Source organism: Lacerta agilis, chromosome 2, assembly GCF_009819535.1.
Source record: "Lacerta agilis isolate rLacAgi1 chromosome 2, rLacAgi1.pri, whole genome shotgun sequence".
In the NCBI taxonomy this organism is placed as follows: domain Eukaryota; kingdom Metazoa; phylum Chordata; class Lepidosauria; order Squamata; family Lacertidae; genus Lacerta; species Lacerta agilis.
The window spans coordinates 10078098-10092343 of NC_046313.1; the positions used below are offsets into that span (position 1 = coordinate 10078098).

At 41.6% G+C, this 14246-nt stretch overlaps 1 protein-coding gene across 1 annotated transcript; it reads left to right on the forward strand.

Annotated features, from left to right (window-relative positions):
- The first annotated feature begins 4561 nt into the window (after nucleotides 1-4561).
- On the forward strand, nucleotides 4562-9003 carry HOXC8 (homeobox C8). Its single transcript, XM_033138545.1, has 2 exons — nucleotides 4562-5626; nucleotides 7257-9003. Exons 1-2 carry the CDS (start codon nucleotides 5191-5193, stop codon nucleotides 7547-7549), a joined length of 729 nt encoding a protein of 242 aa, XP_032994436.1. The 5' UTR covers nucleotides 4562-5190; the 3' UTR covers nucleotides 7550-9003.
- Nucleotides 9004-14246: the final 5243 nt, after the last annotated feature.

Sequence of the window (14246 nt, forward strand, 5' to 3'; positions counted from 1 at the left end):
TTCAGGAGGCGTAAGAACATTGCTAAAAGCCAACCTCCCACCCAGTGATGATCGTTTATTATTTCCCCACTTTTTCAGCTTCCCAAGCAGTAATCATAATAATAATGACGATAGCTACTATGGCAATTGTTTTTTAGATTTGCGCGTTTGTGGTGAGGGAAAACAAAAATGAAACAATCTCCGCAATCTCTCTCTCTCTTCATTTCTTTCTCTCTTTCTTTCTGTCTGTCTACCACCACCTCGGTGACAGACTTGCGGCCCACCGAGAGGCCGTTTTATTAACTTTGATCCTTCACCAAGCTTGTAGAACCTTTCCAATTCCACCAGACCTCATTTTCAAGATTACTAAAGATGCAGTCTCAGTCTTTCACCTTTCTCTCTCCCTCACCCCACCCCTACCCTGACAGACTTCAGCAGGGCTGAACTCCCATTGGAGCTAATGGGGACGAAAAGAATGTAAGTTATGCTTCCTTTGTCTCCATAAGACTGTTGTTCTCTCTCCCCCTCCCCGCCTCCCCGTGCTTTCTTCAGAGTTGCTTTGTGTGCGGTTTTAATGGAAGAATACAGTTATAGTTCATGTGCAAGTCTTCTGCCCAAAATCCAGGATGATGCTTGGTGTGTGTTTGTGTGTGTGTGATATATGTATGTGTGTAATGCACACACACACACACACACACACACATTTCAGAGTCAGATAGAGTCCGGCTCTTTGCAAGTTGACTCAAAAGTCAGCTCCCACTGAACACAATGACGCTTGCTCTCAAGTAAAAGTGCATAGGATTGTAGCCTTAGCAGTGGAAAAGATCAAATCGTCGATTTGTGTTTCAAATGCAGTCCAGGCTTCCAGTCCAAGAGAGTCGCTTCGCCAGGCGTGGTTAGCGCATTATTTTTTTAAACAAAGGCAAGATTCTAGCAACACTACCTTTTCCCTGCAGATACCTCCTCTGTGAATTCTTCATATTTGTGTGTTTATGCACACTCTATCTTTCTATCTATCTATCTATCTATCTATCTATCTATCTATCTATCTATCTATCTATCCATCCATCCATCCATCCATCCATCCTGCAATGTATGTGTGTGTGAAACAGAAAGCCCTCTCATCTTCAGCTTAAAAAACGTCTCCTTTGTAGTCGACACAAAAAGAGCAGGATACAGCAGCTTTGAAAGCAACCCATAGGTACATTTCCGCAGCCCAAAAATGCCAGTTTTACAACTCTGTTTGTCTCACTGCTGGGTGCACTGAATAGAATTGAACAAAACAGGACCACAGAACCGGCTAGACGTCTGGCCTTAATTGTTTTATGGTTTAAATAAGGTGGGTGCTCTTCTCTTTGAAACTGGATTATTGGAATGTTTTGTCTACCAGCAACAAACAACAGACGCGCGCACACACATACACACACACACACACCCCATTGTAGCCCCCCCTTCCTTGGCAGAGGAAGGAGAGATAGGGGGCATGCAGGGGGGGGTGTCTTTTAAATCAGGGAGCGTTGTGAGGTGGGGGAGGTTAGCAGGAGAGATGATAGAAGCTGCTGAATTTTGCTTGCGTACGGACTGTGTGTCCATGTGCACGCGCATGTGTGTGCACTGTTGTCGTTGTTATGGTGATGGGTATTCTTAGGGTTTCTGGAGGGAGGGGGGGGAACATGAAAAATGGGGAAACGTGCTGCCATTTTTACAACACACACACACAATTATATATAATCACCAAAATCTGATTCCGGTCCCTTTTTGACTGAATGATGGGTGCAGATCTTGATCATCACATTCCATATGTTTTTATTCACCTCACATTATGTAAAACCAGGTTTTGGTTTCGTTTTTGTTTCCTTTTGGACATAAGTGGAGGGCAATGGTAGGCTGTAAAAAAGAGCGCGGTGATTGATGATGGGAGATCTTTCTCCATTTCTGTTTTGTTTTTGTTTTTTTTTCGGTAACTGAAAGGTTATGTTTTGAAGACGCTTGCCTTGGGGAGAGCGGGCGCAAGATGGCGCTGTTGCTCAATCTTAGAAGCGATTAGCTGGTTTACTTACAAAGCCTGCAGTTCGCACCTTTAGGCCTCTGTTAGAGATTGTAAGAAAAACAGACCTCAACAAATTAAGTATATACAACGCCTCTCACCTGCGACTCCCGGCTATGCTTTGCAAAATAATGTCAATTCTGGGTTGGAGCAGAAACACGCTTTTTCTTATTTAACTGAATCTTTTAGATAAAAATAAATGTTGAAACTGGATTTGCATAGCTCTACACAAACCTAGACGCAACACTTATATGCAGTGAGAAAAGGAATATTCAGTTCATCGACAGCTTGTCAAATATATCAATCCTCTGCCAGAAAAATCTATTTTATGTGTTTTTCTTTATTAAAGTCAAGATACAGTTGAATTAAGGAAAGCGGTCACATTTTAAGTAGCAGAAGCTTGGTGTATGGAATAAGAACAGTACGTTTTGAAAATAAAGATAAAAACAACAATGGACAATAAAATCGGTTATACCAAGCTGGTTATGAAATGTTGTAGTTCGCACGTGCACACACATATACATGTAAAACTCCACCATGAACAAGAAGCTTGGCGTTTTCTATGCATCTTATATGTCAAAATGATGATTTTCTTCCAATAAAAGAACTGCATCCAGCGGAATTGTATCAAAATACTTTTCTACGTGAAGATTATCAATCTCTTCGCTGCATTTTCCTCTGTTAACTCTCAGAACATCACAAACATCTCTATTTTCTTCCTTTATGCCCTAGTTCAGTTGCAAATGCTATTTTTTAAATTCTTTTTTTTTTTTTTTAAAGATCTGCATGGTGGATGATGTTGGAAAACATTTCATCAACTTTCTGCCTTCCCATCAGCTGCTTTAAAATGTCCAAGAACATGTACCGTAAAACCTGAATTTACATATCCTGACACTGAACACATTTCAATAAGGGGAAGGTTTGACCACTGGAATTTTGAAACTCGAAAGCAATATTGATCACTGTCCTTGAGCAAGAATCCTATTGACTCTGAGCCGTATCTGCCAATTAAGCTAAGGTCCATTCAGTTGTTACATGTATTGGAAAGAAAGAAAGAATCTATTTATTTTATTTGGTAAGCCTTGGTTAAGTCTTGCCCTCCTCATAGTAAGCCTTTGTTGGGAGAGGGGAGAAATTACAACCTTGCGACAGACTTTTGTTGTTGAAATTAGACAAAGGAGAGTAAGCAGTAACGCTATATAAGTTAACAAAAGGGGGGGAGGCAAAATATGTCCATGGATTTATTTCCAAGAGTGTTTTACACTTTTGTACGCATTAGAACAGTTGGGATTTCCTCGATTCTGGTTTTCTCCACCCTCTGAAATTCATTTGCTTGCCATTTTCTGGGGGAAGGAAGGGGGGGGGGGGAGAAAGAGAAACCCAAGAAGAGATTTTGAGAGGGGAGAAGGGGGTTGCTGATGAGTTTATGAAAGGGCCATGGGAACAGCTAATTTATAGAAGTGTGCCTGATTCTTGTCTTATTTAAGAAGCTCCCCCCCCTCCCGCCAGCCTCGCAAAGAAAGAAAGAAAGAAACCAGCCCAGGAAATATTAATTTGTAAAGTTTAGAAGGAAGGAAAAGCTGCTGGTTTTATGCTTCTGTTTAATAGCCTGGGTTCTTTAATGCAGTCGTTAAAAAAAATGCAGCCTCCCAACCGAAAGTATTCAGCCAATGGTCACTCTGGAGTGGAGAAAGTACATGGGGAGGGGGCAGGAGAGATGTTTGCAATACATGGATACTACATACGACTACATGCATAAGACATGCGAACAATTACCCACCACTTGGTAAAAGCGACGGGGTAGGTAGATAGATCCTACATTCTGCCACAAAAAAACAACAACAGCCCCAGGAAACCCTTCATATCCTGTGGCCCTTCTGTCTCCCTCCGCCCCACTTTCCCAACTACTTGGACGAGACATTTCCTGTGGGCAGGGTATACTTATTTCCTTCAAGTGACGCCTTCCAGTTATTTTCAGATGGGAAGACTCAACCATTGGTCCAAAGACAAAAAGGAAATATAATCATATTCTTTCTACAATCTTTATTTGTTTAAAAGGCACACACACAAAAAAAAATTACATACAAAGGGCATTCATAGCCAGCTGAGATAGGCTCCCTATGTACTTTCCCTCAGTCTCTCTCTGTGTGTTTTAAAAGAGGGGTTTGCTCTCCACCCCCCCCCCCGCTAATCATAACACCCCCTAAGAGTGACAGACACATAAATAAGGACAGTTCCATTGCTAGAGTTGGGGAGGGGGTTGAGTTTTGGAGGGGGGGTTCCCCCTTGATTGTCATCATAATATGGCCTCCTAAAGCTATCTGGTGTTTATTTCTGCCCCTCCCCCCAAAATTGATCCGGGTTGGCGTTTTATACCTATTACCTGTTGAAGTAACCTAAACTGACCTCGCCGGCGCATGTATTTGCTCAGATAAGTGAAGAGGCTCCGTAGCATGGGGGGGGGGGGGAGGGAGAGAGAGAGAGAGAGAGAGAGAGAGAGAGAGAGAGAGAGAGAGAGAGAGAGAAGGAGCACCTAAGGGTATTACTGCGCACCTTTCATAACCCTGCTCCATTCACTAGATATGAGGGTGTATGTGTGTGTGTGTGATTTTCTCTCTCTCTCCCCCTATCCTCCTTCTGAGGGCTGATTATTTCACCTCCCCGTCACCCCACGAACCCCCCGATTTCCTTGTCATTTTCTTCCTAGCCTGTCTTGGTGTGGTGGATTGATGAATCTGGATCGCGTGTGAGAGCAAGCGAAAGAGAGAGAGAGAGAGAGAAAGAGAGAGAGAGAGAGAGAGAGCGCCTCACCACCGGGATTTTGAGGAATTTGCCTGTGGTGTTAAAGGGAAGGGAAGAAGTAAGAGAAACTGAGAGAGAGCTCTACCTATCGACGGATATAAGAGAAGTCAAGAGCATTAGGCATAAGCAGCCATACCCACTCAGGCACTATGAAACGTCTTTGAGAGAGCGAGAGAGCGCGCGCATTAAAAAAAAAAAAAGCCACAACCAGCCACTAACCAGGACTTTGCAGAGTCCAGAGAGAGCGAGAGCGAGAGTCCTTAGCACTGATCTCTTTATAGAATTAAAGACTTTTTTTTTTTTTGGTGGTGGTGGTGGTGGTGGTAAAAGGTTGGTTTCCTTCTTCCTTTCATGCGAGAGCCATGAGTTCCTACTTTGTAAATCCTCTTTTCTCCAAGTACAAAGGCGGCGAGTCTCTGGAACCAACTTACTACGATTGCAGATTTCCACAAAGTGTAAGCAGAAGCCATGCTCTCGTGTACGGTCCGGGCACCACGGCTCCCAGCTTCCAACACCCTTCACACCACGTCCAAGAGTTCTTCCACCACGGAACCTCCAGCATCTCCAACTCTGGATACCAGCAAAATCCTTGCGCCCTGGCGTGCCACGGAGACGCTTCTAAATTCTATGGATACGAAGCCCTACCAAGGCAGTCGCTTTATGGTGCCCAGCAAGAGGCGGCCGTGGTACAATATCCTGACTGTAAATCCTCTTCCAACAGTAACTCTAGCGAGGGACAAGGGCATTTAAATCAAAATTCTTCTCCCAGTCTCATGTTCCCATGGATGAGACCTCACGGTTAGGACCATTTTTTTCTCTCCTTCCTCCTTAAATGTGTTCTTTTTTTAATTTAAGCAGAGAAAGAAAGAAAGGGTTTTAGGGAACGGGGGTGGGGTGTGGGATCTGTATTTTGGAGAGACAGGCAAAGGCAGATAGATAAATAGTAGGGTTGGTTGCAAGAATGTTTCTTCTTCCTGTTTCGGGAGGGGGTGTATGTGTGTGTGTGTGTATATATACTCTATATATATATATATATGTAGAGAGTAAACAAGGCTGTAGCTGGCTTTAAAAGGCAATAAGGTGATTTCTGGGTTTAAATCACAATAAAGTAAAACTTTTTTAAAAATAGCTTGCCTCGAGGAGAGCAGTAAGATACAGCTCCCACGAGGTTATTAACATGTTGATAATACGCTGGGTTCCCCCCCCCCCTCCTAAAAATGTCATATAGCTTTTCCTAACTGCTTGACGTCTTGGGCTAAAAGGTGAGCTTTAATAATAAAATATGGCTGCAGATCATTTGAAAATTTCGAGAGATCTTTAATATTTAAAGTGCAAACTTTGAAGGGCAACTTTGTTCACAAATTTTTGTTTTAAGGAAAAGACTTAAAGAACACTTAGAGGTGATGGTGGTGGTAATAATAATAATAATAATAATAATAATAACAGTAGTAGTAACGACTCAACAAATTGCTGTATTAAAAGCAACTTTACTGAAAGGAGTTGTGCCAAAATGCCCACAGCATTCTCTAATACTCTGCTCAGCACAAGTTTCACCCTCTTAGAATGTGGCTCAGAAGGCTTTTTAATTCAAAACACATGAAGGCTCATTTGTTTGTTTTTAACTGGGAAATTAAAGGACAGCTTTAGCTATAACCCCCCACCCCCTTCTTTAAAACACAGTTGTGTAAAGATGTCTCAGAAAGACTTCAAATCAGACATATAACACGGAACAGAAGATTAGAAGTTATTGTTATGATTGACGATTCTGACTTCCAGGCAAGCCTCTAATAAAAATCTCGATAATTAAAAAAAAAATGGGGGAGGGATGGTTGTTGTTGTTTAAAAACAACAACAACAACAACAATCTCGTATGTAAAAAATAACAATATATACACACTGTGGTATTTTATTATTATTATTGTTGTTGGGTTGGCTTTGAGTGCCTTTTCAACGTTTGTATATATATTGCTACAGCCATGCATATGGATGCCTAAGTAGACACACAGAAAGCAGCAGCAGAGACCAACCCCCCCCCCCCAATAAAACTAAAAGAAACTGTAGTGGAATACCTATCCTGAGGGTTACTAAGGAAAACCGAGAAACAAGGAAGTATTTTTTTTTAAGTGCATTTGCACTAGGAAGTCAAAAGTAAATTTTACACACAGACAGGGGAGGAGGGGGGGAGGAATGGATAGCAGGAGGTCTGCCTTGGAACTCCGATTCCTAAGGCAATTTTATTTCAATATATGTTTTCTTTCATTTGACTGTTGGAATGCTAGAAGGGGCTGTAGGAGGTGGGAGACAGACAGTGGCGAGGGGAGTGGGTGGGTGGGAAGTGGTCTGTTGTCATTAGGCAGAATCAAAGCGAAGAGAAGAGACCCTAACAAGTTATTTGTTGTTGTTGTTGTTGTTGTTGCCTGTTCAACAGCTCCCGGAAGGCGCAGTGGCAGGCAGACTTACAGCCGGTATCAGACCTTGGAGCTAGAGAAGGAGTTCCTCTTCAACCCCTATTTGACACGGAAGCGGCGTATAGAGGTCTCTCACGCCCTGGGACTGACAGAGAGGCAAGTCAAGATCTGGTTCCAGAACAGGAGGATGAAATGGAAGAAAGAGAACAACAAGGATAAACTCCCCGGAGCCAGGGACGAGGAGAAGACGGAGGAGGAAACTAACGAGGAAGAGGAAAAAGAAGAAGAGGAAAAAGAAGAAAGCAAGGACTGATCTCTCTCAGCTCCTTGAAGTCCTCGTTTTATGGCAGATGATAAATCGAGATGTTTACGACGGTCATTCGCTTTTATAGAGTATAGAATGGAGAGACTCACACACAACAGTAACTACCTGTCAAAAGAGTTGTAGCTCCCCCTTTTTATTGTCATAGGACTTCCCTTAGTTCCCCCCTTCCTTATAGCAGCATTTTTAAAAAATAATAATAATAATTTTAACTTTTTAAAAACAAAAACAATTTTTTTTTTTGGTGTTTGGCTTCCAGTGAAATAACTATAGAACAGGACTGACTTACAGATCCAGTCCTAAACCCAGCACTATGCATTTCCAGACGAATGGACCTCCTCGCCATCACCACCACCAGCAGCAGTGACCCCACCCCCTTCTACTCCTTGCTTTATTCTAGTTGTCAGCAAATACAAGGATCTTATATATTTATTTGGGATAGGAAGGACTCCTATTTCTTCTCGACCAGGTTTAACCACCTCCCCAAGTTTAATAATATAAAAGGTAAAGGGAGGGAGGGAGGAAATGTACGAAAACGCTTTATTCTTAGTCTTAACTTTAAAACAAACAAACATCCCTGTCTACCTATGTGCCCTTCCACGCCAAGGTCCATTTATTATTTTTAACTTTTAGCTGTGTCAATCAGTAGCTACTAAAGGACAATTTCTTCTTGGAAGATGGAGGCTTGACACATGCCTGAAGACAGCACCACATGCTTACTAGTTATCTATGAATATATCTGTATGTTGTGTCTACCTATATACGCCCTGCGGTTTGGCAGGAAAAAAAGCTATAGCATTAGGCATTTTGGCTTGGAAGGAAGCCCCAGCCAAATCAATGGGACTTACGTTTGAGGAAACATGCTTAGGATAGCTGTGAAGGACACGGAACCACCTAATGATTTCTCTGGGTGTTGTTTACTATATTACTCGTGTGAGCACTCGAAATTCTTAACATACTACCTAATGGGAAACCTGCAATAATCATCTATTAGCAACAAGGTGGGGGCTTACACATACTTAAAATAAAATAAAAAACTTGTTCGAATCATTTTAAAGAGGAGTTGTGTATTGCCCTAATGCAAGCTACTAAGTAGCAGAAAATAATAATAATAATAATAATGAAAAAGAAAAAGAAAAAAAAATGAAAAATACAAAAATACACATTGTAATGTATCTTATCACTACCTATAGAAGGAGTCATGCTTTGAAAGTATTTGTAACGCGGTTTTGTTGTCGTATGTTGCTGCTTATTTTCTCTTGGAAAAAAAATAATTCCCAACAACTGAAACTGCCTAGATAAGAACGCACAGTATTGTATTATTTTATTGTGCTTATAATGTAGTTTAGGACTTAAATTGCACTGAATGTATAGTTATCTATTTGTCTTGACTTATCTGTTAATGCAACATGCTCGAATTACACACACACACAAAACATACACACTTGTCATTGTTTTATGTAAACCATCGTTCGCTGCGTGTTCAAAACTCTGAATGTAGCAATTTCTGCCAGAAATCCAATTCTGGCGACCGTGGATTTGTATTGTATACGTGAGTCATTACGTAAATAAACAATAAAAATTTGAGGGGAAGAAAAGGATTGTGGCTTCTTAAGCAGTTTGCCAGTTCTTTAAATCCACACCCAACTCAGGAGGTCTTGGCAGAAGCCACAGGACGCTTCATACGTTCAAGTTACTTAACAGTTCAAAACCAAGACTCAGGCTTTTCACTTCCAAAGAAACGAGGCGTTACGTTAACACGTTCACAGACTTGGGTTAAGAGCCTTACGCTGGCTTAGAATGCCACGGAGATCCGTGGAACTTGGTGTCACTTAAGGATTAGCATCAAGGCAGCAACTGGGTAAACAAAGAGAGGAGGCGAAACTCCTTCTGTCATGACCATCAGTTCACTGCTGGTGCTATGAATTCACACGAGAAGATCTCTTAGGCTGAACTCCTCAAGACACCTACTGGGGAGTAAGTCCCATTAAATATACAAAGGCTCGCACTGCACCTAGCAGACGCGTTACAGAGATTCAAGCCCCACCTTCGTCTAAATAGAGCTTTGCGTTCTGTCGCTAGCCTCCAGATTTCTACCTATACTATACTAGTACTTCTTGCTTTGCTATAAAGTATAGCAATGGTTTTCTTTAGCTTCTTACGTTTTTAAAGCATATCAACATCGACACTCTTCCTTCCACTGGCATTCATGGGGGGGGGGTCCGAGTGTTTGTCCACTGAAAATGTCATAGTTCGCCATTTCACACCTAATATTTTGTGGTGTTATGTGTGTGAAAGTGTGCAAAGACGGAAATAGCTGGAAGGAATCCGTGTGTCTCACGTCCCTGTCCATATCTACATTATGAAACGACTGGAAGGAGACGTAATGGAGACATTAAAAGGGGGCTTTTGCGACGGGCTGTACTTATTTATTTATAAGAAATACTTTGTTCAGGAGCACAATCAGCAAACTGGAGGAACATCCTGAATATTTTTTCCATTGTGTGAATGTACGCAAAACACACTTTGCTTGACAAAATAATACTGGCAAACAGGTTTATTTTCTCTCTTTCTTATTCACACATGCATAGAGATTTTGTGTGTGTGTGTGTGTGTGTGTGTGTGTGTGTGTACACACATACAGGCACACACACAATATTGAGAGGGCCAGTAGGTATTCCTAGAATATTATTATATCTGGCCTGCGGTGAAATGGACTTCATCCCACAATGGTGTTTGGTATGAAAGTGGACAGGTTGTTTACACTGATACCCCAGATAAGGCATTGCAAGATTCCTAAAATACATCCTGGCTTAGTAAACTGAATCTGGAAAAGATACTGGGAGGCTGAGAACATTCTTAACTTCCAAAAACTAACACTGAAGTCTTTAAATATTTAAATAACTGAAGTGTGTGTGTGTGTGTGTGTGTGTGTGTGTGAAGTGCTGGACATTGCAGAAAACAATTGTACAAGGGGGAAAGACAGTGTGATGTCTATTTACGTCGCATCCATGAATCCCTACTTCAGCGTTTTTGATTATTTCATTGGAGTGTTGCATACTGTATTTGTGTTTAGGTTTTCTGGAAGAGATAGTGGCTATGCAGGGATATTTAGTGCATTATCCGAAGGTGCTTGTTGGGATCCTACAAGGAACTGTTGAACCTGACATAATATTAGAAGTCGACTGCAGGTTGCGTCCAGGGGAACAATCTTCTCCAAACATAAAAGCGCCGTCCTTTATAGCATAATGCAGGCTTCCGCGGTGATAAATGCAGGGTGCCTATGATTCTTTTCAAAATTCTAGTTAGGAGTGTGTTTAGGAGGGGGGGAGAGGACCATTTGATTGACTGTGTACAGTACTACACACATGCATAGTAAAGGCAGACTTTTGCACCAGCTGATAGAATTCAAATCCACAATACCAAGTCGCCGCTCTTGCCCAGGCATAGATGTGTGCACGCCTATTATTATTAAATGGCGTATTCTTGAGTGGACACTCTCCAGACTTCATCAATTCCGCCTGCTCATTGCAAGGGACCGACAATAAAGCCTTACCATTGTGTAGACTTTATGAGGCTGCAGAATAGAAAGGTAAGTCCATTGTGTTACTCATCATAACTAAGGGAAGGCCAGACCTGCCTTAAGGCGAGATTTAGACTTCTATCTATCTATCTATCTATCTATCTATCTATCTATCTATCTATCTATCTATCTAGGTCTCTCTCTCTCTATCATCTATCTATCTATCTATCTATCTATCTATCTATCTATCTATCTATCTATCTATCTATCATCTTCTGAGTTGGGTTGTCTCGTGGTAATATCTAATATAATGGCGACTTTTCCTACAGCGGATTACAGAAGTTTAAAGTGTGGTGGATCCACACATTTTAAAGGAAAGCTTGGGAGCATCTAAGTCCACAGTGTTCCCTTTCGAGAATCATTCTCTGCACAACCCGCACCAACCCATCTCTTGTCCCCAAAGGGGAAGTGGCCGGATAAACTATCCTCACAGAGATTTGAAGTACTGTAGATTCAAGAAGAGGCCAGAAAACTTAATTTCAAAATAAGGGAATTAAAAGGGTGCGGGGTGGGGTGGGGGAGAGAGAGAGTGAGAGAGAACAAAAAAGAAAAGAAAAGAAAAAAAGAGCTGTATCTGCACTCTATCCATCATATTTAAGTCCATGTTCTTAAGTGGTTTGATTTGAAGGAATCTCCCAAACGATACTTATCTATCATAGGGTTAGAAGTTAAATTATGGGAATTGCTAGGCAAAAGCTGTTACATTTGGGGTGGGGTGGTGGTGGAAATGATTATGGCTTATAGTCAATACACAACAAAGTCGCATCTTTAGATGACATGCATTTACTACATATATATATAGTAATCACTTCATAATTTCCAAAGGGAGACAAAAAAGAGACAAGGAAAAGGCCATTTTTACGAGGCGAAGTAATTTGAAAGAAGATAACGCTCTTCACAAAGTGGCTGATTCGGAAATGATCATTACTTCAATATTACCGAAATGAGTTTCACCCACCCGCCTGGAGTAAGAAATATCATCCTATTCTGCATTTTTTTTTTATTAGCCAATCAAAATTCCTTCAAATCTCCATTTGTGATTTGTGAAAAATACAAATCCACGAAAAAGCTGCACTGGAGCATATTGCTCATTTTCTCTTAATTTATTATTCTAATCACAGCAGCCGTTACATGATAATGCATCCATTAAGCGGGCGGGGGTATATGTGTTGGAGGTGGGTGGGGTTTAGAATACTTTTCCATTCGAGACTTGGAAATGTACACAAATGATATTTCACACACGTACCCAAAAGTTTGGAGGCCTAAGTTTTCAGGCAGAGGTTGAGAATAACCTGAATGAATGAAAGAAAAAAGTTCCCAAGGTAAAGTCGGGGAAGTGATTGTGCTTTCTGTCTTTCCTCGCACTGCCTCTCTCTCTCTCTCTCTTTCTCTCTCTCTCTCTCTCTCTTTCTCCGCTTTCTCTCTCCTTCCTTCCTTCCTTCCTTCCTTCCTTCCTTCCTTCCTTCCTTCCTTTTATCATTCCCTCTCAATTTCAAGTTACTAATTTAGGGTCCCCTCCCTCCTAGGAAAAGTTCGGAGAGCTTCCCCTCCACCTCTGGCAATCCGATGCGAGGTAAAATCCGCAGAGCAATGGAACGTGCCTCCAGTATCAGGAGAGTCGGAATGCGGAATAAGACACAAAAGGGAGGGAGGGAATGAAATGTATCCAATCTCTTTCTTTGCGACACCCGAAAACGTCCAGCACAGGTTATGCTTTTGCTGCAAGATAAAATTTCCTGTTCCCTTTATGGATCCTTTTCTCCCGAGAAAACGGGGAGCCCATTGTCTCCAGAGCAAACTGTTGTGACGGTTCCTTCCTCGTCGTAACTTTTAACTACCTGTTATAAAATTTATTGGCGGTTTGTAAAGTGAAAAAAGTAATTTCCCTTCCGCCCGGTTGGATTACATCCTATAATGTGGGGGTTTTTTGGGGGGGGCCGCTGCCGCAGCAGACAAACAGACACGCACTTGCACATAGACTGGAGAAACGCGTTCCACACAACCCTTCCCCACCCCTGAAAATTTTCGAAATACAAAAAAAGAGAGAAGCGAAAAGTTAGCTGCCATGCGGAATAAAAATTTATATGTGGGTGCAATCCGATCTCATTAAAATCCATTGGAATGCAGGCAAAGCCTGACAGATATTAGGATAGGAGGTAGCTTTCGAAATATCTCTCCACCCCAATTTCCATTTCGCCCCAAGGTTATGACTTATTTCTATGGGGCAGCATGTTCAGACAGCAATGCTAATATCTTTCAGACTTATCTATCCATCTATCTATCTATCTATCTATTGATCTATCTATTGATCCAATCTATCATGTATCTATGTATAACTTTATTATCGCTTATTCTATACGTATTAAGAAGGAAAAATTATTCTTTGCGGTTTCTCAAGATTTCCCCCCAGAATTATTATTTTTCTCTAACTGTATGGCCCCATAATCTCCATCTTGTAATACTAATATTAATGCGCGTCTGGGAGAGTGAAACTGAAAAAGGGCGTCGAACTCTGTGATCAAATATTAAGAAATTCTGCCGGACCTTGGGTGGACTGATGCGTTTAATGCATACCCTTATTTTAAGTCAGATTCCGCTAATTTTGAAAAGGTCACAGTTTCGGGAGCCTCTCTTTATAGATTTGAAGTGCACCAAGAAGACCACTTGTCCCATTAAAAACCAAAACGGGGGGGAGGAAGGCTGTTTATTGATTTATTTATAGTTAAGGGGGGGGGAGAGAACCCGATCTATCTTCCAGTTAAGAAGAAGTCTTTAGCCCCAAACTCTTGAGGTCCCACTGAATGTGGATTGGGGTTGCAGCCGGGGAGACAAGTCCCTTGAACTGATTCAGATGATATCTAGGTTCTAGAACAGTGAAAAGGTGGGTGTTATGGAAATGGAAAGGATGGAGTTTGCAAGTATCAAAAAGGAGTCCACCTTTTGCTTTCGGGGAAAGGGTCCGCTAGGAGTTAAACACAGGTCTAGGGAAGGGACCGGGGTTTGTAAATAAATTCCTCTTCAATATACACACATACGTGTGTGTGAGAGGGAGACTGTGAGTGAGTGTGTGTACTCACACATTTATCGCCTTAAAAAAATATTGTA